General features: G+C 41.2%; 1 protein-coding gene across 2 annotated transcripts; it reads left to right on the forward strand.

Annotated features, from left to right (window-relative positions):
• The first annotated feature begins 12,987 nt into the window (after positions 1–12,987).
• On the forward strand, positions 12,988–24,066 carry MAT2B (methionine adenosyltransferase 2 non-catalytic beta subunit). 2 transcript variants are annotated; one of them, XM_064161731.1, is made up of 7 exons: positions 12,988–13,138; positions 16,762–16,956; positions 17,760–17,874; positions 18,155–18,307; positions 20,990–21,183; positions 21,344–21,457; positions 22,443–24,066. In XM_064161731.1, exons 1-7 carry the CDS (start codon positions 13,076–13,078, stop codon positions 22,611–22,613), a joined length of 1,005 nt encoding a protein of 334 aa, XP_064017801.1. In that variant the 5' UTR covers positions 12,988–13,075; the 3' UTR covers positions 22,614–24,066. The 2 variants fall into 2 exon arrangements, with proteins under 2 accessions (XP_064017801.1, XP_064017802.1); XM_064161732.1 differs by lacking the exon at positions 16,762–16,956 and having other exon boundaries at positions 12,989–13,138.
• Positions 24,067–24,296: the final 230 nt, after the last annotated feature.

Raw genomic sequence — 24,296 nt, forward strand, 5'->3', positions numbered from 1 at the left:
CAAGCAATGCCTGAGGATGCCCCAGGGTCTTCAGAGCACTGTAGAGAAGTGAGCAGTGACGGTAATTGACACACTAAAAAAAGGCAGCAAAGAAAATAGGTGTTCTTCCATGCATTGTCTGCACAGTGGACCAAGTCAGGCAGTGTTTCAGGGCTACACAGAAATGAAAGCAAAAGTACTCGTTCCAGCAGCTGGGCATGTCTCTGACATCTGGCTAGGCACGTCGGCATACAAGACTGGCCTGTGTGTGCCAAGGCAGAAGTGCAAAGGAGATGACTGCCCCTGCAAGGCCCCTCTAGCTAAAGGAAACACTGGTCTTACACGCCCCATGATTCCTGTTTTGTGATAGAAGACCTTTTAAACTTGTGGAGGCCTCCAGAAACTCACCTCAACCCTCTCCTCCCCTTCCAAGTCACCTCTTTAGGCCTTCTCTGGAAGGCTTCTTCTGCAGACTTCTTTTTAAAGGAGGAATTCTGGCCTCCCACAGTTGTTTCTGTTCGTCACAGGCACTCCATTAGTAGCAGTGATATCCAGAGGCACTCAATCAGGTACATAGGGTTACTGTTGGCCCCATGCTAACTCTGACTCAAGAAGAGAGTAGTGAAGCCAGTGGTTCTGAGGGCAGGGCTCAGCACCTGTGCGCTGTAGCTTGCCTGTAGCAGCTGGCAAAGTGGCAAATCCATTTTCTATTCAACCTGGGGAAATCGGTTGTCTGAACTGCATCTCACTGCAGGAAGTTGCTCAGTACCAGTCTCTGGTTTGAAAAGAAACTGTAATAACCATTTCCTACAAAGTGCTCATAATTTAATACTTTACATTGCTTCTAACATGCAGTTATTTCTGTTTTGCATTTGCCTTCCCTGTTTATAACATAACCACACCACATGAAATCTTCTTCTCTTGCTCTTTTCATGTCCTTCATCGCATAAAAGGAATGCAGATTTCAGGGTACGCAAAGCACTGTCTGCACATTTCCTCCAAGATCTTTTTCTGTGCCGTTGGTCCGAAGAAGACAGGATTTTGGATTCTTACAAATGTTGTTCCTAGTCTAACTGGGAGGGTAAGTCGGCCTGAGGGAAGCTGTTGCCAAGGAGTCAGCAGGTGCTGCCACAGCCCGGGGAAACCCCTCGCCTCCCCTGCAAACGAGGGCCCGACGCCGCGCCCCGGCAGGCGAAGGCCTCTGGCGTTGGGCTGTCAGGAGGTCCGTGTGGCCGAACCGGGGCTCAGCTGTTAGCGATTCACCGCCTGGCCTCCGCGCCGGCACCGGCGGCAGGCAGCGCCGTGCGTCACCGCTGGCGCGGGCCCAGCTGCGCTCGCGGAGCGCCGCGCGGACACGCCGCGCCGGGAGCGCGCCAGCGGGCGGGGCGGGGCGCGCCAGGCGGCACGGGGCGGCCAGGGCCGAGCGGAAGCGGCGCTCCCGCGGCGGCCGGAACCGGGCCCGCCAAATTTGGCCTTTCCGCAGCGCCTTTTATGGCGCTTCCGCGGCCCAAAAAAGGTGTTTCCTGCGCTCGCCTTCCCGGGGCTGCGCCGCGGAGCTGACCTCGTTCCTTCCTCTGGTTGTCCTAGCAGGCCCTGCGCCCAGCACTAGCTACGCGCTGCGCGGCTGGTGGCTGCGGGCAAGGGAGTCTCTCCCTCGGCCAGGGGCGAGCGGCGGGCCCAGGGCCTTTTTGGTGCGCTCGCTGGCGGTGCGGCCCCGGGTAGCCCCGGCTTTGTGCAGCCGTCTGAGGGCAGCGTTGGAGGGCGGGCAGGCAGGCAAACAGGCAGACATGGAGTGTGCCCTTACTGCTGGTTGCTGACGCGATTTTTCTAACAGGGACTGAGTCGCTTTGTCTGCACACCTCCGAAATAGGTAGGAAGCAGTTTAAAGCTGGGGGCTACTGAAGAAGCTGGTGCCCCTGTCCACCGGGGCTTTTCCTCTGCAAAGCCTTTCTGTAAACTGCGGTTCCCGTGAGGAAGTGTGGACAGGCCTTGCTTAGGTGACTGGTTTCTACTTTAATTACACTAAATAGAAATGAAGAGACAAAAAAACAGCTTAGGCATACTTAAAAGGGCCCAGTGTCCTCTGTGATGGACTGTATTGCTTGTTCCTTTGTGTTCTGTTAATGTTCAGGAAATGCTAATAGAGAATCCATATAAAGTGAGTGAAATGCAGCTGTTAAAGCTATTTCTGTTCTGACTGAATTACTCTTACCAAGTAGGTCATGGGCCCTGGCAAAGCAAAGCAAACAGAGAGTCGTAGGCAGAAATGCTGGAGTGAAGAAATACTTGCAATCATGAGCCTTTCCTCTGGGGCTGTAAAGGTCTGGACCAGAGGGGCCTGGTTTTATATGTCTAAGCAAGAGCTTAAGAAACACCAAAAAAGCCCAGATGTAAACTGTAAACTAGAAGCTGGGGACTGAAAGATGCCCTTGGAAGAGATTCTCTTAAGTATACCCTCAGCCTTGTCAAGTTTAACTAAAGCTAGATGGAGTGATTGAAGGCTGGCTTATGCAGAAGTCTTTGCTCCCCTTTAAAGCAGAATGTTAATTAGCTAGTGTGTTTGTTGACTTTTTGGTATAAATGTCTGTGCCTTTCAGGTTTTTTTTTTTTGTAATTGTGGCCCAGTAGACTCAAGAATTCTCCAGACTTATAAGCAAACGTGAAGAGGGCTGGTTGTGTCATTTTTGAGCTGTTCTTATTTGTGTACATTAACCAAATGTAGCTCTAATAAGTGCTGGTTAGACCTGTAAGGAGGATGACGTTTTTTGAAGTGAATCTAGGGTGAAATAGGAGCTGTAGCTAAAGAACAAGAACTTTTTAAATAGCTAGGTTAGTCTTCAAAGCAACTTAAAAAAAACCAAAACCAAACCCTGAAACAACAAAAAGCAGTCACCTTGACTCGTAGGTGTTACTGACTTATGGTCTTGGCTTAATAAAATGCTCTTTTCTTAAATAGCAGAGGCTGTTGCTTATACCTAATGTGTACAGTGTATAAGCACTGTCTTGAGTTGGCACAGCCTTCTCTCACAAACCTCCCCCTCCCTGGGCTGAGATAGAGTTTTACTGGAAATGATACAGTGCACAATTAGCCTGTCTGTAGAAAGTGCAGCAAAATGCTGTCGACTTCCCCCCTACTCCTGACCCACAGCCTGGCCTTTTAGCCTTTTAATGTGTTACTTCTCTGTAGACCACTATTCCTGTTCTTCCATGCAATACAGATCAAGGGCCTTTGGTGAGGGTCTGTACTGAACTGTTTCTGGAAATCAAATAGACTACATCAAGTGAATTTCTTATGTTGTCCACATGCGCACTGATTTTTCCATATACTTTTAAATGATTTGTCAGGCATGAATTTCTTTTGCTATAAACTGTGCCAATATTTTTCCTACACTTACTAGTTATTCCTGTACCCAGTAGATCTTTTAGTCAGCTTTGACTAGTATGCTTCTACTGCCATGCCTGGAATTGATGTAGGGTTTATAAGCCTGAGGCTTTCTAAAACCTTTAGAAAAATATTTGCTATGTATGGCAACATCCAGCCCCCTGGTATTGAGGTAGAATACAACAGCCATTATGCTTATTATTTTATCTCAAGCATTTTAAGGGACACCATATGGTGTAGTGACTTACTGTTATTCATTTTGATGGCTTAGTCCTTTCTGTAATCTGTCCCAGACACTTCAGTTTAAAGTGTTCTGTAATGCCACTCCTGTAGAAAACGTCTTAGCACAGGAACATTTCCAAAGGTTATCTGAAACAAAATAGGTACAAAAATCACTTTGGCTTCCCTCCTTATGTTTTGACTGTCAGCTGGGATTACAGACTCCCTTGTAGTTTCACAGACCCTGATATGGGTGATAAAGGAGTCATCAGCTCTCTTCCTGTCTACAAGTTGTTTTCCTCAAGCCATGTTTCTGGTCTACCATATTGTGTTTCACTGCAGCACTGTGCAACCACATCTGTTTTCTGCATCTTAGCATAACTTCCACTTTTTATGGGATGTTGTCCTTCTCCTTTGTCAGAATATTTTGGATTTATTATTAGCCTTTCCTAACAGGCAACAAAGCAGAATCACTGATGTCTCTATTTTGTCTGTCAACTAGAAAATCTTTTTTACTTTTCTTGCTGCACCACTACTTTATTTTAACTTAAAGAAGTTTGGTAACTCCTGTTATGAATTTCTACCTCATGTAGCAGAAATCTGGATTTTGGTGCTTTTAAAAGGCCCTTGAACTGTTGTGTTTTGATGGATACTGTTCTGTACTTCGGAAAATGCATTTTGTGTGTGTGTTACCCAAACCGTGTGCTTTTAAAATCTGATTGGCTTTTCTGTGATTATTCTAAGCCTTTTTGTGTGTGTGTGTTGTAAATGTCAGCATCCTGATTGCATGTATCTTACAAAGATGGGTGTGCCTTCTCTATGGGGTCCTTCTATTTTTAAACATTCCTGTAGTCTCTGATGATTCTAAATAATTGCACTGCATATTACCACAGCCTGCTGCTGTTTCTCTTACGATAGTGTACTGTCCTCAGGTGGTACCTTCAGTGAAAAAGACTTCATCTGCTGAGGAGGATCTGCCCCTCAAACATTCCCTGTCATCAGACTTGCATTTTCTTACCGCAAGCCTTTCTTCTTTCACAGTACAGGTGTTTCCAGCTTGAATTGCTGTCTCCTATGGTGCTACTAAACAGTCTGCTGGAGTTTGTTGGTCACAAGATCCAGACTTTTTCCATGAGGATCCTACACTGCCTGTGTCCCTGGGGCTAGTAATTGAACAGCCATTGGTGCAGTTGATTTGGAATCCATTTGACTGATGCGATGGAGATGATATTGGGAGTTGTAATAACCATTTATTTCCCCACTACATGGGTGTCTGTTTTGCTTCTAAGTCACTTAGGTGATGGAATTATGATAACAGAAGTTTGCCAGCACAGCTGAGGTTTTGCTCATAATCATCAAAGAAGCTGGATGAGTTTATCTATTGCATATAAAAATATTTTTTTGATCTGTTGGGAGTTTTAAGCAGAAATTTGCTCTGGAAGAGAACAAAACTGATGCTACCCTGAGTGAGTAAGATATAAGAGAGATTCAAAACTGAGTGCTAGCTACACATTTTGCCATCTTGCTATTATGTTTCTTGATTTACCAAGAGATGTTGTTTTCTTTAACCTTAATTTGTCAGGGTGTAAATGCATACAGGTTTCATTAGAAATACCAAACCACACAGTATTCTTCCAAATTGGGTTTTAGAAGCTCTTCCATCTCAAGGAGACAGATGCTTAGAAGCAGGCAACATGTGGCGTTTTATATATAGGTTGGACTTGGTGATCATCCTGAGGGTCTTTTCCAGCCTGCATATTTCTGTGATTCAGTGATTTTCTGAAGCAGAAATGTTTAATAGAAGAAGAGGTTTTGGATTTGTTTGTTTAGGTCAGCTTTTTATGCTTTTTCTAGTACAGGCTTTCTTGATTCCAAGAGAGAAAAAGGAAAGTCACTGTAATGCGTGACATCTGTTCATGGAGTAGAAAGGCTGGCTGGCTGCAGTGACTGCCAGCACAGGAAGTGACAGGGATTTTCCACTTTTCTTTTAGGATGGTGATAGTTTTTGTTTACTTTTTGAGGGCAAGCATAGCCAAGCAGGTGAAAGAATTATGCTTAAAGTTCTTTTGTGCAGGATTGATGCATTTTGCATAATTTCCCAACTTCAGAGAGAGCAGCTTGTGTCATACTCCTGCAACAGAGATGGCACTAATGGACGTTAGATACTCGTGTCCATATGCTGCCACCTTGTGTTTAGAAACAAACCCAGCTTGGATTTGTGCTCTTTCTAGGAAATACCTGTGTTAATAGTGCTTAAGTGAGCTTGTAACCGTAGGTGTAGTCTTGAGAATGAAAACAATCACTTCGGGTATGAAAACAATCGGTATGCAGTTTGGGTTCCTTATGCTTTCCTTTATGAATCTGAGACTAAGGCTTTTGGTGGTTTTTTGGGGGTGAGGAGGTGAGTTCCTCTGCGTGTGTGTGCTTCTTATGCTTTGCAAGTTTCTTCCTGAGCTCACATGGATGTAGCTGTTTTGTTTTCTAGTTCAGGGCTGCTGGGAACAAGTGCTGGAAGGCCTATATTTGAAGTGTAGCATAAAGAGCACAACTTACATTTAGAAATTTGTAACTTCTCTCTTCTGATACTGCTTTTCATGGTTCATTCCTGCTGTCAATTGGCAACAGTCAGAAGAGACAAGAATGCTCTGTGAGGCACAGTGTAAACTCCAAACTTTTAGATCCTTATTTTAAGGAGTACTGGCCAAGCTGCTTCCAGTTTATGGGAAAGACACAAAGCAAGATTAAATAGATTTCACTGCACTTTGAAGTCTGGGATGCCCATCTACCTCCTATGAGCCTAGGCAGGACAACGAGTGCTTTTATTCTTCCTTCATCTGCATGTGTGCAACACCTGGGCACACTTCAGAGAGTTAAAATTGTTCAGTGCCTCTTGAAACACTTGGCCTTATTTAGGTCTTTTCAACACCTGAAAGAAATCTTGTCTTTAAAAAAGAATCTGCCCTCTGGCAGCAGGGAGAATACTTGAACACACCTGTCTATCTCTGTGTATTTGGAAGCGTAATGGAAAACGGACCATCGAATTTACCTTGTTTAGCCTGGAGAAGAGGAGGCTCAGGGGTGACCTTATTGCTGTCTACAACTACCTGAGGGGAGGTTGTGGCCAGGGGGAGGTTGCTCTCTTCTCCCAGGTGGCCAGCGCCAGAACGAGAGGACACAGCCTCAGGCTGTGCCAGGGGAGATTTAGGCTGGAGGTGAGGAGAAAGTTCTTCACCGAGAGAGTCATTGGACACTGGAATGGGCTGCCCGGGGAGGTGGTGGAGTCGCCGTCCCTGGGGCTGTTCAAGGCAGGATTGGACGTGGCACTTGGTGCCATGGTCTAGCCTTGAGCTCTGTGGTAAAGGGTTGGACTTGATGATCTATGAGGTCTCTTCCAACCTTGATGATACTGTGAATTCTCATACAGTATACAAAGGGCAAGAATCTAAGCCTTAGCTGTGTTTCTAAGTGCAGTTTCAAGGACAAAACTTAAAAAACCAAACCAACAAACAAAAAAAGAGCAAAAAAAGAGTGTTTGAGTTAAAACTGTGATGGCAGATTATCTCTCTGCAATGAGAGCCCCCTCACCCCCTACTTTTAAATTAATCTAGACTTGAAACGCTGTGTGATCGCTAGTGAATGCTTGTCCTGAGTGATTAAGTTCATTCTGATGTAGAGAGGGACAAACATGCATAAGGCTTGTACATCATCTAAACTGCTGTAAAGTGAAAATAGTGATGCTATCCTTGCAGGGTGGGAATTTCATTCTTAGCACTTAGGGATTTACCTTGAATTTACTTGAATTCCTTCCTCTAAGTGATTGAAACATTTGCAGGCTATTAAGTAGCTCTGTCCCAGGCAGAACTGCTGTGTGGTGAGCTATACATGCCTTTGTTTACTATACTTGGGCAATGCTAAAGCAGTCCAGCTTCTGTGAAGTAAAATTGTATTCAGAATCTTGATTTTTAACTGAAAGCAGTGAATTTGAATCTTAGAAGTTAGAAAGGAGAATTAAAACTTAATCTTTAAAAAAAATCTTTGTCTTTCACTGAGACCTAGTGCCGTATGTGTGTTCTTGTCATACAGTGGAGAAAGCAGGAGTGCATTCATGGAAGTTCTTATCCACATCAAACTGCACATACACACAACCATAGCTCAGCATGTATTGGTAATGATTTGCTACCAGGTGAAAATTAGTAAAAATACTAGATTTTTTAAAGTAAATCAGATTTTATTTTGAAACTCTGCTTTTACATGGAGTTCTTAGATTCTTCTGTCATGAAAATGTCACAGCTGGCCAATGCCGACAGAGCAGAGAGGCAAGGATGCAAAGCAGAGAATTAGGAGAATAATTCTTCATTTGTGCCTCTTGTTCTGTCTGAACCTTGCAGTACAGAATATGTCCAACACAGATTCTAGTTGTGAGGCATCCGTGCCCACGGAGGGCAGGTTGGAGCGAATCTCTTAAGGTCCCTTCCAGCCTAGGCCATTCTATCACTTACGATGTGCGAGCGTTGCACGGCTCGGTGCTGCCACCGAGTGTCCAAATGTGGGTACCGCATGTGAGAGCTGCGTTTGGCATGAGCAAACTTAAAACTGAACACTTCCCGGAAGGGATCTACAATGTCATTGCAAATCACACTCAGTCTAGAGAGTCAAGAGAAGTGGGAGCTGAAGTATCCTAAAATTAAAATCTCTGAGTGATCTGCTTTAAATCTTTGAGAAACACTATAGATCACTTTGCACATGGATTTTTGTGTAGTGGAAGACAATTTAACATCTCTTAAAGCCATATAACTATGTGGAACTCCGTGTATACACATTTCCAACAAATTATTTCCAAGTTCATTTGATGACAGAAACATTCTTTGTTTCAAGGACAATTTAAATGCCAATCTAATTGATGGAACTGTATTTCTGAATAGCTTCCCTAGGTGAAATTCTTTTTAAAGGTATGAAGATTGTTGTCCAGACAATCTCTGAGTCAGTGCTCTCTGATCGAGTCGCCAAGCTATGTTGCTGGGCAGCAGGACACCCATTTGTGCATCACCAGGGGTTACAGCAGAAAAAAGAAGAGCTACAGAATAAGTAGCGGTGTTAAAAGTGAAGCAAGTTTATGGTTTTTTGTTTGTTTGTGGTTTGGGGTTTTTTTTTTGTATTCTTCAGTTACTATTAGGACTGAAACTCTAGCTCATTTCCTACACCTTTCTAAGAAATTATTTAGACAAACCTGAAACATGGCTTAAAAAATTATTACAATTTCCTGCTCATTACAATTAAAACATGGTAAGCAGTTATTTTTCTGTGAAAGAATATTACAGCTTCCTTGTCATAGCTGAGTATATCTTAAGGCTAGAGCCGTATGTAACACACACACTGGCAGAAACAGTGCTTAAGAAATTACTCGGAGTTCTTTGTGGGGAAAGGTAAGAATTAGTAGTTTTAGGAAGAGCTTTTCAACTGACTTAAAAGCAAAAATTGTCTTAAAAAGAGGCTTATGAATTATTCTTGAAATAAAACCAATCTGAGCTACTACAAAACCTTCTCTTCCAAGAATTTCAGGTAAGTGAGGGAGTTGAGACTGATGTTACGGACATTGAAATAAATATCCCGAAGTTTGATCCCAGTTCAGGTCAGCTCAAGCTGAGTGTCAGTATTTCTGGGTTCTCCTGCAATTCAGGTTCCCCTCAGTAATTCTCTGGAGCTGGTTTTGAGTCCAGTGAATGTACAGGATCCTGGCTTTTACACCCATCAAGTGAACTGTTCCTTTGTGTTCAGTCAGTGGGCACACCTTGATGTGTGTAATCTCCAGGGTATATCTCATAGTGAGTGACAAAACTATGGTCTTCTGAAAGCCTATCTTCCTTCTTGTTTGAGGAACTGCTATCTGTGCTGCAGTCTTTGCACAGATGTGAAAGCAGGCTGATTGAAAACATAGCATCCAGTTATTGGGCTCTTGTGCTGATCACAAAAGCAGAAGGGAAATGTGGTTCCACAGGGGTGAGTATGAAGAGATGGATGGAAAAATACACTGTCTCAGATCCTTTTCATTCTGAGAGGATTCTTGGAGCAGAAAAGCAGCTCTTTAACAGTCTTGTTTACCTCTTCTTGCAACTTGCTGATGACTAGACACTTGCAGTCTGTTCTGAACATCTGCCCCATGGACTCTGGCCTAATTGTCAGGGCTGTTTGTTTCCCTTTCATTTGTGTGCCTTCAATCTAAGAAAAAATGTATGCGGATCTAGGAGACTGATGAGGCGCTCTGCCTTCCTAGAAAGAAGTCCTATGTTTCCTAGAAGGTCAAACTAATGAACTAGAGAAGAGTGTGTGCCTGCCTGGGGCTTGGGCATGTTGGACAACCTGGAGAGTGTGGAATGGAAAGAGGGCTACCTACATTCTCAAAAACCTGGACTAAGGTCTGGGCTAAGTTTTGGCAGGGAGTGAAGTGAAAGATCTCTCAGTCAGGGTTAGAGTTAATGTTAGGTGTTAGGGTTATGGCTACACACTTTTTTCATACAGCCTTCATTCCACAGATTTTCTAGTTGAGTTGACGTCTTTGCCTAAGTGTCATTTTAAAATCTTTTGATGCTATTGAGAGCATTGACAGAAAATTGGGGAAACTAGCAAATCTTTATGCTTTTTGTTTAACCTTTAATGTAGAAATACATAATGTTGAGCAGATTGGTGAGAGAAGTAGAGAATGGAAGGAGACATTTTGAGTGTTTTTTGTCCACTTCAAAGGGTTTTTTCCAGTTTCATGTGAAATAGGTATATAAAATCTGAAACCTTGGTGCCAATAGCTCAACTGACTTAAGTATTCACTACAGGAATAAATTACTTTCATATTTTAGAACATGACTTTTACTGGAAAAAATCTGATAATTTATCAAGAAATTATTTCTGTGATCATCCATCTCACGGTAATGTAGCAAAATCTGTGTTGTATTCAGTTTAAATATAAAAGGAAGAGTTGCTAGAATCCTCGACCTGGCTGACCTAATTAGAGCCCTCCTCCTGTTTCCTAAAAAAGGAAAACTGCACCAGGCTCAGTGCCAGTGCTTTGAGCACATTTTATACACACAATGGCTGCACTTGCTCACGCTGGCTGTTACCAAGTAAAAATTGAAGTCCATACTGAGCAGCTTAAACGGTACCTCTGGGAACAAACAAAAAGCTTAACAGGATTCAGAGCCTCTCATGATACAGGGCTTGGATTAGCATTTTGGTTTCAAAGGTCAACGTGTAGCTGTTGCTTCTTTCAGTCCATGTGCTCTCCACACGCAAAAGCAGACAAAGGGACAAATGCGCAGTTGCACCGCTACAGTTTCCTAGGCTGATACTTCTCTAGTTTGAGTCAATGTCTGAGGCGCTGGTGGAGATGGAGCAGGTAAGGCTCTGCGCATTTGCATTAAGAGATTGCTGCCACACTTCAATTACAGAAGCCAGGAAAAGGGGAGGGAGGGAGATTTAACTGCGTGTTAGTCTCTGCGAATTACAGTCTGAAACATTAATTTAAAGAGTGGTGCATTTGGTCACCCAGCGATATATTATGCTTACATCACTGTGATTCTGCACTGCAAAAAATAGTTATTTTAAGAAATCTTAGTGCTACACAAAGTTAAGGTATTTATAAGAAATACATTGAAAATATATACTAGAATGCTACTGAATAGAATATTTGAAAAAATAGATTGTTACAAATATAAATTACACTTTAAAAAAAAATCTCATACTAGTGTCAGAAATATATAGAGCTTTTACAGGCAAATGTATGATTTTAGCTTGAGACTTGAGTGTTAGTGCATTCTGCATTTTCCTCTTGCTGTAATCCTGGAAGGGAAAACTTTTGTTTCCACGTTGTTGTTTTTCTTAAGATGTAGAGTGACCTTCTTGAGTCTGTGTCAGAAGGAAAAAAGATGTGTATGCCATTAGATGTGCTTGGAGATACTGCTTTAGAGCTGCTGAGCTGTTCTTTTTTTTTTTGTTTTTTGTTTGGTTTGTTTGGTTTTGTGATTTTATGGTGTTTGTTTTTTGGGGGTTTTATTTGATTTATTTTTTAAAAGATCATTCTGTATTTCGAGTAATGGCTTAGCAATATTTTAAAATAGAATTATAAGGTTGATGAACGGAAATTAAATGTTTGCAGCTACTATAGGAAAAAATAGGGCATGTGCATTCCAAGAAGCCAGAAACTGTCTACAGTGGTTTATACAACTACTTCTTTTGTCCTGTAAATATCAGTTGTTTGTCATAAGTAAATATAATTTACAGCTTGATTCTCTTTAATTTTTAGCAGACATTCTTTTATTCCTTAACTCTTAGTTCCTGTAGTGGGTTTTATGCCTCGACTGTTTTAATCAGGTCAAGGTAAAATAAGCTGATCGGGTGAAGATGTAAATGTGAACGTTGCTCAAAGAAGTCTCGGTCACTAATTCTTGTGTGTCTTCTTCAGTCACCTTGTAAGGCTGAAATTATATGCACAAACTGAATATTATAAGCAGGGGTTGTTTTCTCAGAGGCACTCCCCATTTTCCATGGGATTTACGAGTTGCTTTTATATAAAGCCACAGATAAAAGCAATTTGAGAATGTACGTGGTTTTCTACCATTCTGAAAGGAAAATTAAATCATTCCTATTGAATATGTGCCAGAGCTCTATTAAGGATATCTCTCAGCAGCCAAATCAGGTGCTTTGTTCTAATGATGAAGTTTGGCTTTATGAGCATCAGGACCTGATCCTTCATTTCATGCAATTGAAAGATGGGAGTGTCAAGATGCAAACCTAGTAACAAGACAGCGTTACAGTAACTGTGCTCTTGGAAGCACTTCTACCATGTTTCTAGCTGCGGCTGAGGAGGGACTGCACTGAGCTGGTAGCGCCGGCACAGTGCCGGGATCACCGCTGCCCAGTCCCACACCACCAACTGCATGAGGGAGCTTGTTCCCCTCTGCCGTGAGGAAACGAAAATTAGTAATTGGGGCATGTGGGCTGATTTTCAAATCGAAGACTTGTTGAGGCTGCGCTGTTAGATTTAGATGGAGGGGCTGGGCTATCCGTGGGTCTCTGTTAAAGTTTGGTAGCAGGTGGGTCACACACTGGTATAAAGGGCATCTATGCGTTCTTGCTCGTGTCCAACGGCTACAAGCGGGAAGACTGATTTCTAGGCTCGCGGCACAGGGCAACCGCTCCCACTGGACTGGCTGCTCCTACAAACTCCGGAGGCCTTCTGGGGCGATGGACTACACTCCTCCGCCCCCGGAACCGGGCCGCGACTTCTTGCCTGTGCCTCAGCGCTTACGCTTTAAAGCCCCGCTCGGAGCCCGGCCGCTTAGCCAATGGGCGTGCGCCGGCGGGAGGGGCTTGCGGCGGCTGCGTCGCCGCGGCCCAATGAGGTCGCGCCGGGCCTGGCGGCGCAGGGCATGCTCCGCCCTTCCCACAGCGCCCGGCGAGCCCCGCGGGCGGCCGAACAGCAGCAGGAGGCCCAGCTGCGCCGCCGCCATGGTCGGCCGGGAGAAGGAGCTCAAGATTCGCTTCGTACCGGGCTGCTGCGAGTTGGTGGAGGTGAGCGCCGGCGCCGGCAACTCGCGCTCGGGCGGTGTTTTTTGGGTGCGCAGCAGCGGCGGGCGGGGCTCCCGGCTCCCCTCCGTGGGCTCGGCCGTATCGTTCTCGGGGGCCGCGGGACGGGGCCGGGCCTCGTAGCTCCAGCACTCCGCTGTCGGGAGGTGCTGCTGTGTGAGACCCGGTGGCGGGCGGAGGGGTGCCGCGTCTGGCGGGGCCGGTGACGGAGCTCTGAGGCGCAGTGCGGGTGCGGCCCAGCCGCCTTCCTCCTCGACGCACGTCCGCTCTGCGTTTTAATGTTGCTTCGTTTGCCCTCATTACCTTGTCGGGAGTTAACCCGTGATCTGCAGTAATGGGAGTTGTTTTGTAACTCCTGGCTTGTCCTTGCTGTTGTCACCCTACCGATGATTTACAGCAGGAAGTGCTGTCCGTTACACAGCTTCACCGGCTCTTGCACTAAAGGTTGATCAGTTTAGGGAACGCTGAGCAGGCATTCCACGGACTGTTGCGGGCTTCTTGTTTTCTGTTGCCACGTTTTGTTGTCAGTGATGTTCAACAGGTGTAAACCTCTGCTGTGGGGACTGTGTGACCTGGAAGTTCAGTGCCTAACTTGTCAGCGTTAGTTCGGATTCGCTGTCAGAGAGCTGGAGATGTCAAAGCTGAATGAAGAGCTGTCTCTCTGAGACTTCCTTTTGTTATCTTATTATGTTGCAAGTGTGTGTTATCCCAGCAGCTTTCCGTTTTAGTGGGTGTTCCTTAAAAGAAGTATTTTTAACTTCATCGTGATTTTGTCAAGTTCATTTTTTGTTATAAAGCTGAAGAAGTGTTTGGTTCTTCCCCCTTGAAATCCATCATGCTGCTATTTTTGTTAAATAGACTCTGTATTTTGGTGGTCCCTCCAAAGTAACCTTAGGTTTTGTAAATGGTATTTTTAAAGCCTATGCTGTTGTTGCTTTACTCAGCATTCTCAGTCACAAAAATATACAGTCGTTACAGAAGTTTTTAAGGAGTCTGAACATGAGATTAAAACAGGATGCTTTTGTACAAAGCTTTAAATTGTTAGGTTAGATAACTATTCAAAATTAGTTGCTAAGAGGGTGAATATGATTGTCTCATAGCTGAGAAAAATGTAAAAGATTTATTAACAGATAGGTTGAGAAAGAACTTGTGTCTCAGTTTATAAAATTTCCAGAGAAAAGGATAACATTAGAGTTTGAGGATGTCTTGTTTTTAATGTATATGTAGTAAGTGTCAGTAAAATTACTGTAGCTCTTTAGGGTAACAGCTAAGAACACTTCTGTGTTAGCTGCATTACATCATTGATACTGCAGCTGTATTTCAGGAAAAAAAAACATGTAAAGTAACAGAAGTCAGAAAGAAGATACTGCTTTGTATGTGTTGTCAGCTCAGTGCTAATACTACTAGATAGGAGATTTTTGCCACCTACTCTTCTAGAGTACCATGATTAATTCCTTGCGAGATAAAGCAAGTGACAGCAATATAATTTTTAGCTTTGCAAATTAACAGTGATCCTCCGGCTGATACCTTGAGGTATGTGGTGCTGTTAATATGTATCCACTTGAATGTGAGGGCAGCAGTAGCTTCCCAGAGTCTCTTGAGCATCTGCAAAGAGCTTTGGTGGGAACAGCAGAGATCCTTTGGAGTTGGAAGTTCTCTTGTCTCCAGTTTCTGTGACACAAATGCTATTGCAACTGGATGATGTTCTGGAAAGGTGCAAGGCAACATACAGGGAAAGAGTTAATCAGTGCAGGTTTTGTATTACCAGAGTGTTTAACTTCTTGGCAAGGCAAATATGTTTAAATTTGTGAGTAGCACGTGTTGAATTTATGGGAAACATCTATGATTTATCAGAAACAATTTACTAAAGTAAATTAGTCTTTCAGACAAGAGGTGTATTTCCTTGGTATGGTTCAAGTTGTGACTGTGCTTAGTTTAGACTTTGCTTCTAATGTAATATCCTTTTCATGGCATGTAGGATGAACAAACTTAGATGAACGATGCTTAAAAATGTCAGATTTTACAAATGTTTGTTTTCTTGTTGGTCACTTTCTACTTATGAAAGATACTCTGTGACATTGTTGGAGAACCTTTCAACTTGTGGTGGGTTTTTTTTGCAGCAAGTCTTTGATATTTTTTGGGAGTGCTCAATGACCATAGGAGGGCTGGTAATGTATCCTGTGGTGCTTTGGCCAGACTTTGGAAGAGAAAAAGTACATAGCAAAAAAAACAAACAGTATTTGCCTACTCTTGCTTGTGCTTTTCAGAGAAACATAGATGACCTTAAAAAGTTGTAAATAATCTTGTGTTCTGAGGTCAGGTTGAGTGGTAAAGGTAACTTTTTAAAACATGACTTGCAGTAGTTCATCATTTTCAAGAACTTACCAGGTGTAAATGACTAATATTCATCCAGTACTGATGAGAATAAATCACCTTTAGCTGAAGAATTGGAGTTGGGGAGAATGCGTGCAATGTGCTGGGAAATGTAAGCAGTTGTTTTGGGATAGGCTGTTTTGGTAATGCACATCTGCATATATCCTTATGGAACAAAAGCTTTTTAACTTTAAGGATGAAAGACAGTAATTTGGAAGTGATTTCTGTTGCTTCCTGTGCTGCATACAAAAAGTCTGTTACGATGGTGAACACCTAAGAGTGCTCTGACATGAGCGGGTTATGTGAATGGCCACGTAGAGATTATTTACAAATTACAATCAACTACCACAAATTGTTCTTGTGGACAAAGCTGTCAGGAAACCAGAGGTTTATGGATTCTGCACACCCTAAGTTTTGTTCTGTTCTGGCATGCAAATATATACTTGTATTTTTGCTTTTAGAAGGCCCTCGTTCCTGATATGTGCAGAGGGAAAGCATGAAGGGAACAAAGGGTGTACAAGCAGATGTGACTCCTATGTTTGCTGCCTTGAAATCTTGCTGGTTTAGTGCGTGGTGGAGGAATGAACTGTCTGTGAGATGATGTAATGACTATCTTTAGCACTGACTTGTGCAGTAGCTGCAGTAAAGCTGCGTTGTTTATGTTGAGGGTTTCAACTGAGATGCATTTTGCAAAACAGAAAAGCTGTGTCTTGATTTTACTTGTTGCTAGACTTTTGAGTGGAATCATGATGAATGGCTGTTCAATGTAATGAATTCTTGACGTCTTATGGTTATCGTAGATGCCCCCCCCCCCCGTGAGCTTAATGGTCTTGTTGCAGCCTCTAAAAGGCAGTCTGTCAACAATTATTTGTTGCAGGATGTGGTCCTTGAATGTTACATATTTTTGGTCCATTTTCAGAAGAACTTAGTTTTCTGCTTTCAAATTGCACAAAGTTATCAGAATTTGAATGAACTTAAAATTCTGTGTTGGTTAGTGCTTTGGTTTGTTTTTACCTCCTCCTGGAAATAAACGAGCTTCTCACTCAAGTTTTGTTTGTGTTATCTGCAGAAATACTTGGTGCAGTATTGGTGCTTTCAGATGTTTATGTTTTGTAAGACACTGCAAAGCACTCATGTGGCAAGGAAACCTGTTTAATACAGTAGCTCTGGCTGTGGCTTTGCATACTTATTAATACATAATATTAGAAAGAAAACTTCTGTTTTAATTTCCTTAGGAAGATGTTGATGTTCCCAGTAGGCGAGTTTTGATTACTGGTGCTACAGGACTTCTTGGCAGAGCTGTGTTTAAAGAATTCAATGAAAATAATTGGAATGCAGTTGGCTGTGGATACAGGAGAGCTCAGCCCAGATTTGAACAGATTAATCTTCTAGACTCTATTGCAGTTCATGATATAATCCATGATTTCCAGGTAAGTTTCTGGAGCAGGAAATAGATGAATGGGATCCTTTATATATCTAGTAATCAGCTGATAATTGTGTTCTGGTACTGAGTTCATGGGGTCTTAGTGGGGCTAATGCTTTGGCAGAGCTCTGAAAAATGTGTGGCTGCCTTTTCTACAAAACTGGAGTGTAGGCTTGCTGTGTAGATAGAGATCTGAACTTTGCTATCATCACCATAGATGGACTGCAAGTAGAAGAAGCATGTATAAGCATGCTTGGACAGAGTTGAAAGAGAAAGATAAATGTGAGTTACTGATACAGTAACAAAGCAGTGCTTTTGAAGTTTTTTCAGTACAGCAGCAGTAACTTTTGGGCATGCAGTGCAGTAAGTAGTGCACTGCTTTTTCAATCTAAATTGCAAGGAGAGTATATAAAACCTGGAATACATTATGCAGGATGCCATTTTATAAAAGTACTTTAAATATCTTGGTTATAGCCTGCATCTGTCAGATAAGCTGTGTGTATATGGCTTGTCTGAAAATGTTAACTGCGTTTTGTATGTGTATGCCATAAATGCTCGAAGCTGCTGAAAATCATAATTGCAAAAATAACACTTAAACTTGCTGGTATCTGGAAGCAGTATGGTTCTATTTTACTTACTGAGAAAAACATGCTCCTCAGAATGCCACTATTAAAAACACTACTCCTTCTTTCATTACTTCTCACAACATAGGAAAAGCCTTTTTGTCTGAGGGAATTCATCACTAGAGCTAGGGTACAGCTGCAATGTCTCGACAACGTTTGTTGTTAAAAATTAGTCTTTAATTTCCAGCCTCATGTTATAGTGCATTGTGCTGCTGAGAGAAGGCCAGATGTTGTAGAAAGTCAACCAGATGCTGCTTCTCAGCTCAATGTGGCTGCTTCAGGGAACTTAGCTAAAGAGGCAGGTAAGGAGACCATCTAATTGATTTGGTTCCTTGTTAAAATATTGCATTTATTTATAGAGGGACACTGAAGGTGCTGAATGTTGTTTCTGCACTCAGCACTTCCCTGATCCTTTTTCCATATGGGTGGCACCTATGTCTGTGTGAAGGATCAGAGAACAGCCAAAGCAGTGAGAATGATTTGGCCTGTAAGATGAGGTCCTTTGGGGATTTGTTTAAAGGTTTATCAGGATTTCGAACAAGATATGAATTAAAATCAATCACATAAACATTCTCTTCCTAGCTGGAGTTGGAGCGTTTCTGATCTACATTAGTACAGACTATGTATTTGATGGAACAAGCCCTCCCTATAAAGAGACTGATGTACCAAATCCCCTGAATTTATATGGTAAAACCAAACTCGAGGGTGAAAAGGCAGTCTTGGAAAATAATGAAGGTAAGAGTGCACTCACACATTTTTTAATGGAGGCTTTCAATTTTGACTTGCTTTTGTATTACCTTAATGGACTTACTAGTCAGCGCTGAAGTTGCAAAACTGTGGAGATGAGGAATGAGTGACTAGGAGTCAGTCTCCCTGCTTGTAAGTGATCCCTGTTGCTTGTAGGTTGACTAAAGCTTTATTTCTTTCTTGTTCTGATCTTCATTTGTCTTACTAGTCTACTGATGGACATTCACAAGCCTTTGTCTACTATGACTCAGCTATTCCTAAAGGCATCAATATATTTGCACCGTTATAACTTTACCACGCTTAATATATAGCTGCTGTTATTTAGGGAGCTGCATTGCAATTATTCTTAATGTATGTTTACTTTAAGGGAAAACCAATCTTGTGATTCCATAGCAATGCAGATAAAGTCAGTGTAGAATTTTGTTATGTTACTCTTTTGATCTTGTTTATGTTTTGCTCTCATTATAGAAACCATCAGGTCATCCATTTTATTTTTACCCACCTATCTTACCACATATACCAGATTACTGCTTGTAACTCTTTCTAAAGACTTAGTAACATATTTCTCTTTTTTAAGCAACTAATTTATTTTTTCGTAACTTAATTTTTTTCTTAGTAAAAATTTGCATTCAAAATAGACAAACACTTTTTCAAATTCTATTTAAGAAAAAAAATATTGGCACTGAACACGTTCCCATGCATTTACTGCTTGTATATGAAAGAGAGGTTTGTTTTATTCTAGTCAGTATGCTCTTGGTTTCCATTCACAGACTGTCAGGAAGGAAGCACTTCTATTTTCTTGAAGAATTTGAAGACAGTAACTTGAGTGTAGTTGCAGAACAGGTTTCTGATATGTCAGTATGATGCTGTCACTGAGATTATGTTCTGCCTATCCAGAGAATTAGACAATTGATAATTGAGTTTGATGGTCTTTCAGTAAGTAAATATGTACAGTATTTGAAAATGGTAGACCTTAATATAGGTTTGTTATTATTAGTAAGAAGTAGACTTTGTGAAAAACAGGAAGAGTTTTATTTAAATAGAAATCAATTTTAATAGGAAGCTACTCACTCCACCTGTTACTTAAATGTCATCTCTGAATCTGTGATGCTGTTTGCTCCCTCTTCTAGATTGGTAATGAAGGTAAGACTGCACCAGATTCAAGTATGTATGGTTATCTTGCTAGAGTCTTCCCTCAATTTGACACTTCAGTTTTGTTTCATTACCTTTGTCAGCATGATCTGTCAGGCAGTAGTGGGTTGCAGCAGTGGTATTATTAGCAGAAGAAATTTTGAGATGGTGTTGAGTAAGATGCTTGAAAATGTCAATTCTGTCATTTTATACCAATGTGTTTTACATGTGTTAGTCTTCCAAACATGGTTTTGCCTGATATTCTCTAGGCAAAATTCAGTGTGTCCCAATGACTGGAGTTGGCTGAAAAAATTCCCTGTGTTTCTGCTGTATAATGCAAGAATCTCCTCTAGCTTTTTGAGGAGGTTAGTGGATTAAAACCCCCCCAATATTTTACATTGCTAACGAGGGGCATACAAGATCTGTTTAATATTCAGTCTTATAAAAACAGTTTCAGTAGCTCTTCAGAACCATTGGTAATGAAGCTAATGCCCTCATAGTCTTAGAGAGCTGTCTTGGGAATAAAAGGAAGGCACTGGATTACTCCTAAAGACACTCAAACTGAGATACTTCAGTTAGTAAAGAGAGCATATTGATGTAGTGACCAAGTAACTGGTGTTAGAGCAACAGGAAATCACTGTCATGTTTAGGTGTTTATTATAATGTTTTTTCTTGTGTAAGCACTTCTTTTGGTATACTCCTCTGGGAGAACAGTTTTTGTGTTACTTTTTTCTTTTTGTCTTCCTAGTAGCTATACTATTTAACTACAAATCTTTAAGAACTGCAGTGATTTGGTGACCTCCCTTCTAATTTTAGGACTGATTTTATCTTTTTTTTCTTTAAGCAAAAAATACCTGTATTCCTTTTAATGAATTTGTCATAGCCTTCTTCGATTTCCGCTCAAAGAGGCCTTTTGGGTCTTCATGAATGAAACTGGTATGAAGTATTCTGTCATAAAATACCCTTTTCTTTGCACTCGTTTACTGTTTAATTTCTCAAATCACTGCCTTGAAATCTGTTACCTACTAGTGTATTCTATGAACCTGTTGCTTACTTGTCAAGCTTTTAATTCATTCCAAGATTCGTTCTTCTCTTTTCCTGGTAAATAATACCTTCCTTTATGCAGGAGGCTTCTGCAAAAATCTTTGTCTGTAATTGATGCCTGGATATGGTGGTTTGTGTTTGGTGGGATTTTTTGTGTGCTTGTTTTTTCCAGGGAGGATGGGGAGTGCTGAAGTAACTGCAGACTGCAGCTGGGTTTTAATTTTTGTTCTAACCCAAACAGGCCTTCATTTTCTCTTGTGGCATTAATTAAAGCTTGTTAACTTTCTGGAAGTCTATGGCATAAATGAAATAAGTTTATATAAAATTAGTGTTTATAAACTGGTTTGATACAAATGAAAATAATATTCTAATAATGAATTTTCTTAATGATTTGTAGATGTTTAATGTCACCAATTAATAATTTGAAAACACTTTTCAGGTTGTTCTTTCTCACTCGTAACAATGTTTAGTACTTCCAAATATTCTTTTTTTTAGATGTTGCAATACTTCGAATTCCTATCTTGTATGGAGAGGTAGAGAGGCTGGAGGAAAGTGCTGTGACTGTTATGTTTGATAAAGTGCAGTTCAGTAATAAATCTGCCAACATGGACCACTGGCAACAAAGGTTTCCTACTAATGTCAAGGATGTAGCAGCCGTTTGCAGACAACTAGCAGAGAAGAGAATGCTGGTAAGAATCTACAGAAACAAATCCCTTCAAGGTAAAACCAGTCAGAGTTTGTGGGTAGCATAGGATCTTTCTGGAAGATTTTGCTGCACAATTCCTGCCCAGAAATTAGTCTGAGGGCTAACTGCTTTTTTTACACCTGCGTTTCTTGTTTCTCCTATAGGATCCATCAGTAAAGGGAACATTTCACTGGTCTGGCAGTGAACAGATGACTAAGTATGAAATGGCATGTGCAATTGCAGATGCTTTCAACCTTCCTAGCAGCCACTTGAGACCAGTAAGTGATGTGGTCTTAGACCCGCAGAAGGATGGATGTGCTTTATAGTTTGACGCAGTAGGTCTTACGCTAGAAAGACAAATAAGGATGATCAGTGCAAATATGCCTGGTAGAGCAGATGTGTGGCTGAGAATTGCCTCGTATTTGGCTGAGGAAAACCTGCTGAATTGAGAAAAATCAGTCAAGTCAATCACCAGATTCAGTCTGTATCACAATGCTACTTCTGCAGAACAGTTCCCCTTATTCACAAGTCAACCTTTTTTATTTTTGTCCTTAAAAGCCTACACTGACAGAACTGGAAGGCAGGAATTTCTAAGAACTTTGTAGTGAATATGAAACTTCAGATTCATTTCTCAATGTCTGCAATTAAGTACTTAAAATTCATTTCTGCTTTGCTTAAAACACCTGTCCTGAAGTTTTATTGACACTTAAGACTAGTCTTAAAGGCATACTGACAATGGTGTGAGAATATAACATATAAATAAGATTTTATTTGTATCCAAAATAAATTCTCAGGATTCTGAAAAACTGCTATGTGGCTTGGAAAATGGAGAGAAAAAAAAATGAAGAACACTTAAGTTGGTCTGAACTTTTTCTGCCCATATCTATTTTTCGTCAAGTATATTGATCAAAGTGTTGTTTTGTCAATGTTTTAGAGCATTTTTTTACCTTATTATTATAGTCATAAGGTGAAACTAGGAATAAAATGTAGAAGAGCATAAATGGCGAGCAGTAGTTGAGAAAAATGTAACTTAAGACACTTCACATATCTCTGCCTATGTTATGTTGAAATGAAGTTAATCATAAATGAAACAAATTTCCAAACCCAAAAGAAAAAAACCCCACAAAATACTCGGGAGGGGGGAGTGGAGCATAACCTTTAATGAAAGCTATGAAGGAGAAGTGAATTTGTAAGAATACATTTTCCCCTCTGCCATTTCTGATTACTTATTGGTGTGTTTTTTTTCCTGTTTGTTTATTTTAGATTACTGATTGTCCAGTGGTGGGTGCTCTTCGTCCAAGAAATGCTCAACTGGACTGCTCCAAGTTGGAAATGCTGGGGATAGGTCAGAGAACACCATTTCGTGCTGGGATCAAAGAATCACTTTGGCCTTTCCTTGTTGACAAGAGATGGAGACAGACAGTCTTCCATTAGTTTGTAACTTTTTTAGTAAAAGTATGGTGTGTGGCACTTTTTTAAAAGAAAAAAAATAGTTTTGTAGAGTGTTCTTAAATCATGACACTTCTGAGTCTTCATTTAACCAGGTGAACGTTTGGTCTTGCACTGGTGAAACTTTGTTAGCTTAAAATGGTTTGGTGACAAACACTGAGCCTCTTTGCTGTCATGAATCTTACCTTCTGTTCTTACCAGTCTAGCACCATCTGTTCCTAGCAGATTATGGTTCTTAGTAACCAGTACCATTTGATGCTAAAAATGATCACCTGTAGACTTTCATTTTGGCTGAAATATGTTGCTGATGCTTAATGTCTGTGCCATTGTTCTATATCCGATTTCTCTTCATTAAAAGCCATGGTCAGTTACTTTAGCACCAAAAATCTAAGGTTTTTTTTTCCTTTAAAAAAAAAAATTCTGAAAATGTTGTTGTTATGAAGTTAAACTGAGGTAGGAGTTGTTAAATGGTTGTTTTGCTTGAGCTCTGATCAAAATGTTTTTTAAAAAAGTGAAACTTTATTTTTGCAAATATCAAGTGTACTTTTTATGCTTGAAATATATTCATAATGTTCTGTAACTTGAATGCCTGCAGCTTCATATTTGTACAGTTAAGTTGTATGCATTTGTTTTAACGGTGACATAAAAGCTAGAAGAGGGTTGGGAGGGTGGGGAACAGATTTGACCTGAGGCTTTTTCTGGGTGAGGGGATTTGAGTTGAAGGATTTGTAATGTTTTTTCAGTGGAGGTTGTTTGGGTTTTGTATAAAAGCATGAAATATCTTAATCTTTCTCTCTCTCTCTTTTTTTTGGGGCAGCATTTTACTAGAATTGGTGGGAGGAAGATGTTTATTAGTCATACCTGGGAGATGGAGAGGAAAGGCATTTCAAGAATTTGAAATACTGGCTTCTTTTGCACAGATTGTGAGATCCTGCACAGCTGTAGCTTGTTCTGGAACAGCAAAGCCCCTGTGTTGAAGGTTTGCTCTTTTACTAAGCTAACCATGATATTTTAATATAAGCAAATAATCTCCTTTAGTCCTTTAAGACAGATGCAGTAGCCAGGTAAAGTGGAGGAAGAACGTGGCTCTTAGAGGTTTAGCTTTCTTCTAAAGTGGTAGAAGCAACACTATAAAAGTTCTTGCAGTATTTGGCAGCAGATTATTAGTAAAGCTAGGAAAAACTGCAGCTGGATGATCATTTATTTTTCTGAGGGAAAGGGAAGATGTTCAGCTCTTAATTTGAAAAAAAAAAAGAGCTGGGGGGAAAGCAAATACAAAAATAGACCACCAGAACATCTAAAAATCAGTGTTATATTCAGCCATTTCCAACTGGCATATGCTAAGAGTGCATAATCCCAATTTGTTTTGAATTCCTGATATACACATGGTAACCTAATCTCCAAATAGCCAATAAATATATATTGCCAGCATGAGAAACAGTTGTTTTGTTTTTTTATTTTTACCATCAGGATTTGTTCAGCAGAATCATGAATATTTATAGCTGAAGTCCTGCAGTGGGGCCAGAGAGGACCTATGAGGCTGGTGAGGGTTGCCTAGTCTAGAGAGAAGGCTGAGAGAGCTTATTGCTGTCTACACCTATCTGAAAGGAGGTTGTAGTGAGGCTGATGTTGGTCTCTACTCTTGACTAACCAGTGATAGGTTGTGCC

The sequence above is a fragment of the Pogoniulus pusillus genome, chromosome 22 (genome assembly GCF_015220805.1).
Source record: "Pogoniulus pusillus isolate bPogPus1 chromosome 22, bPogPus1.pri, whole genome shotgun sequence".
NCBI classification, from domain to species: Eukaryota; Metazoa; Chordata; class Aves; order Piciformes; family Lybiidae; genus Pogoniulus; species Pogoniulus pusillus.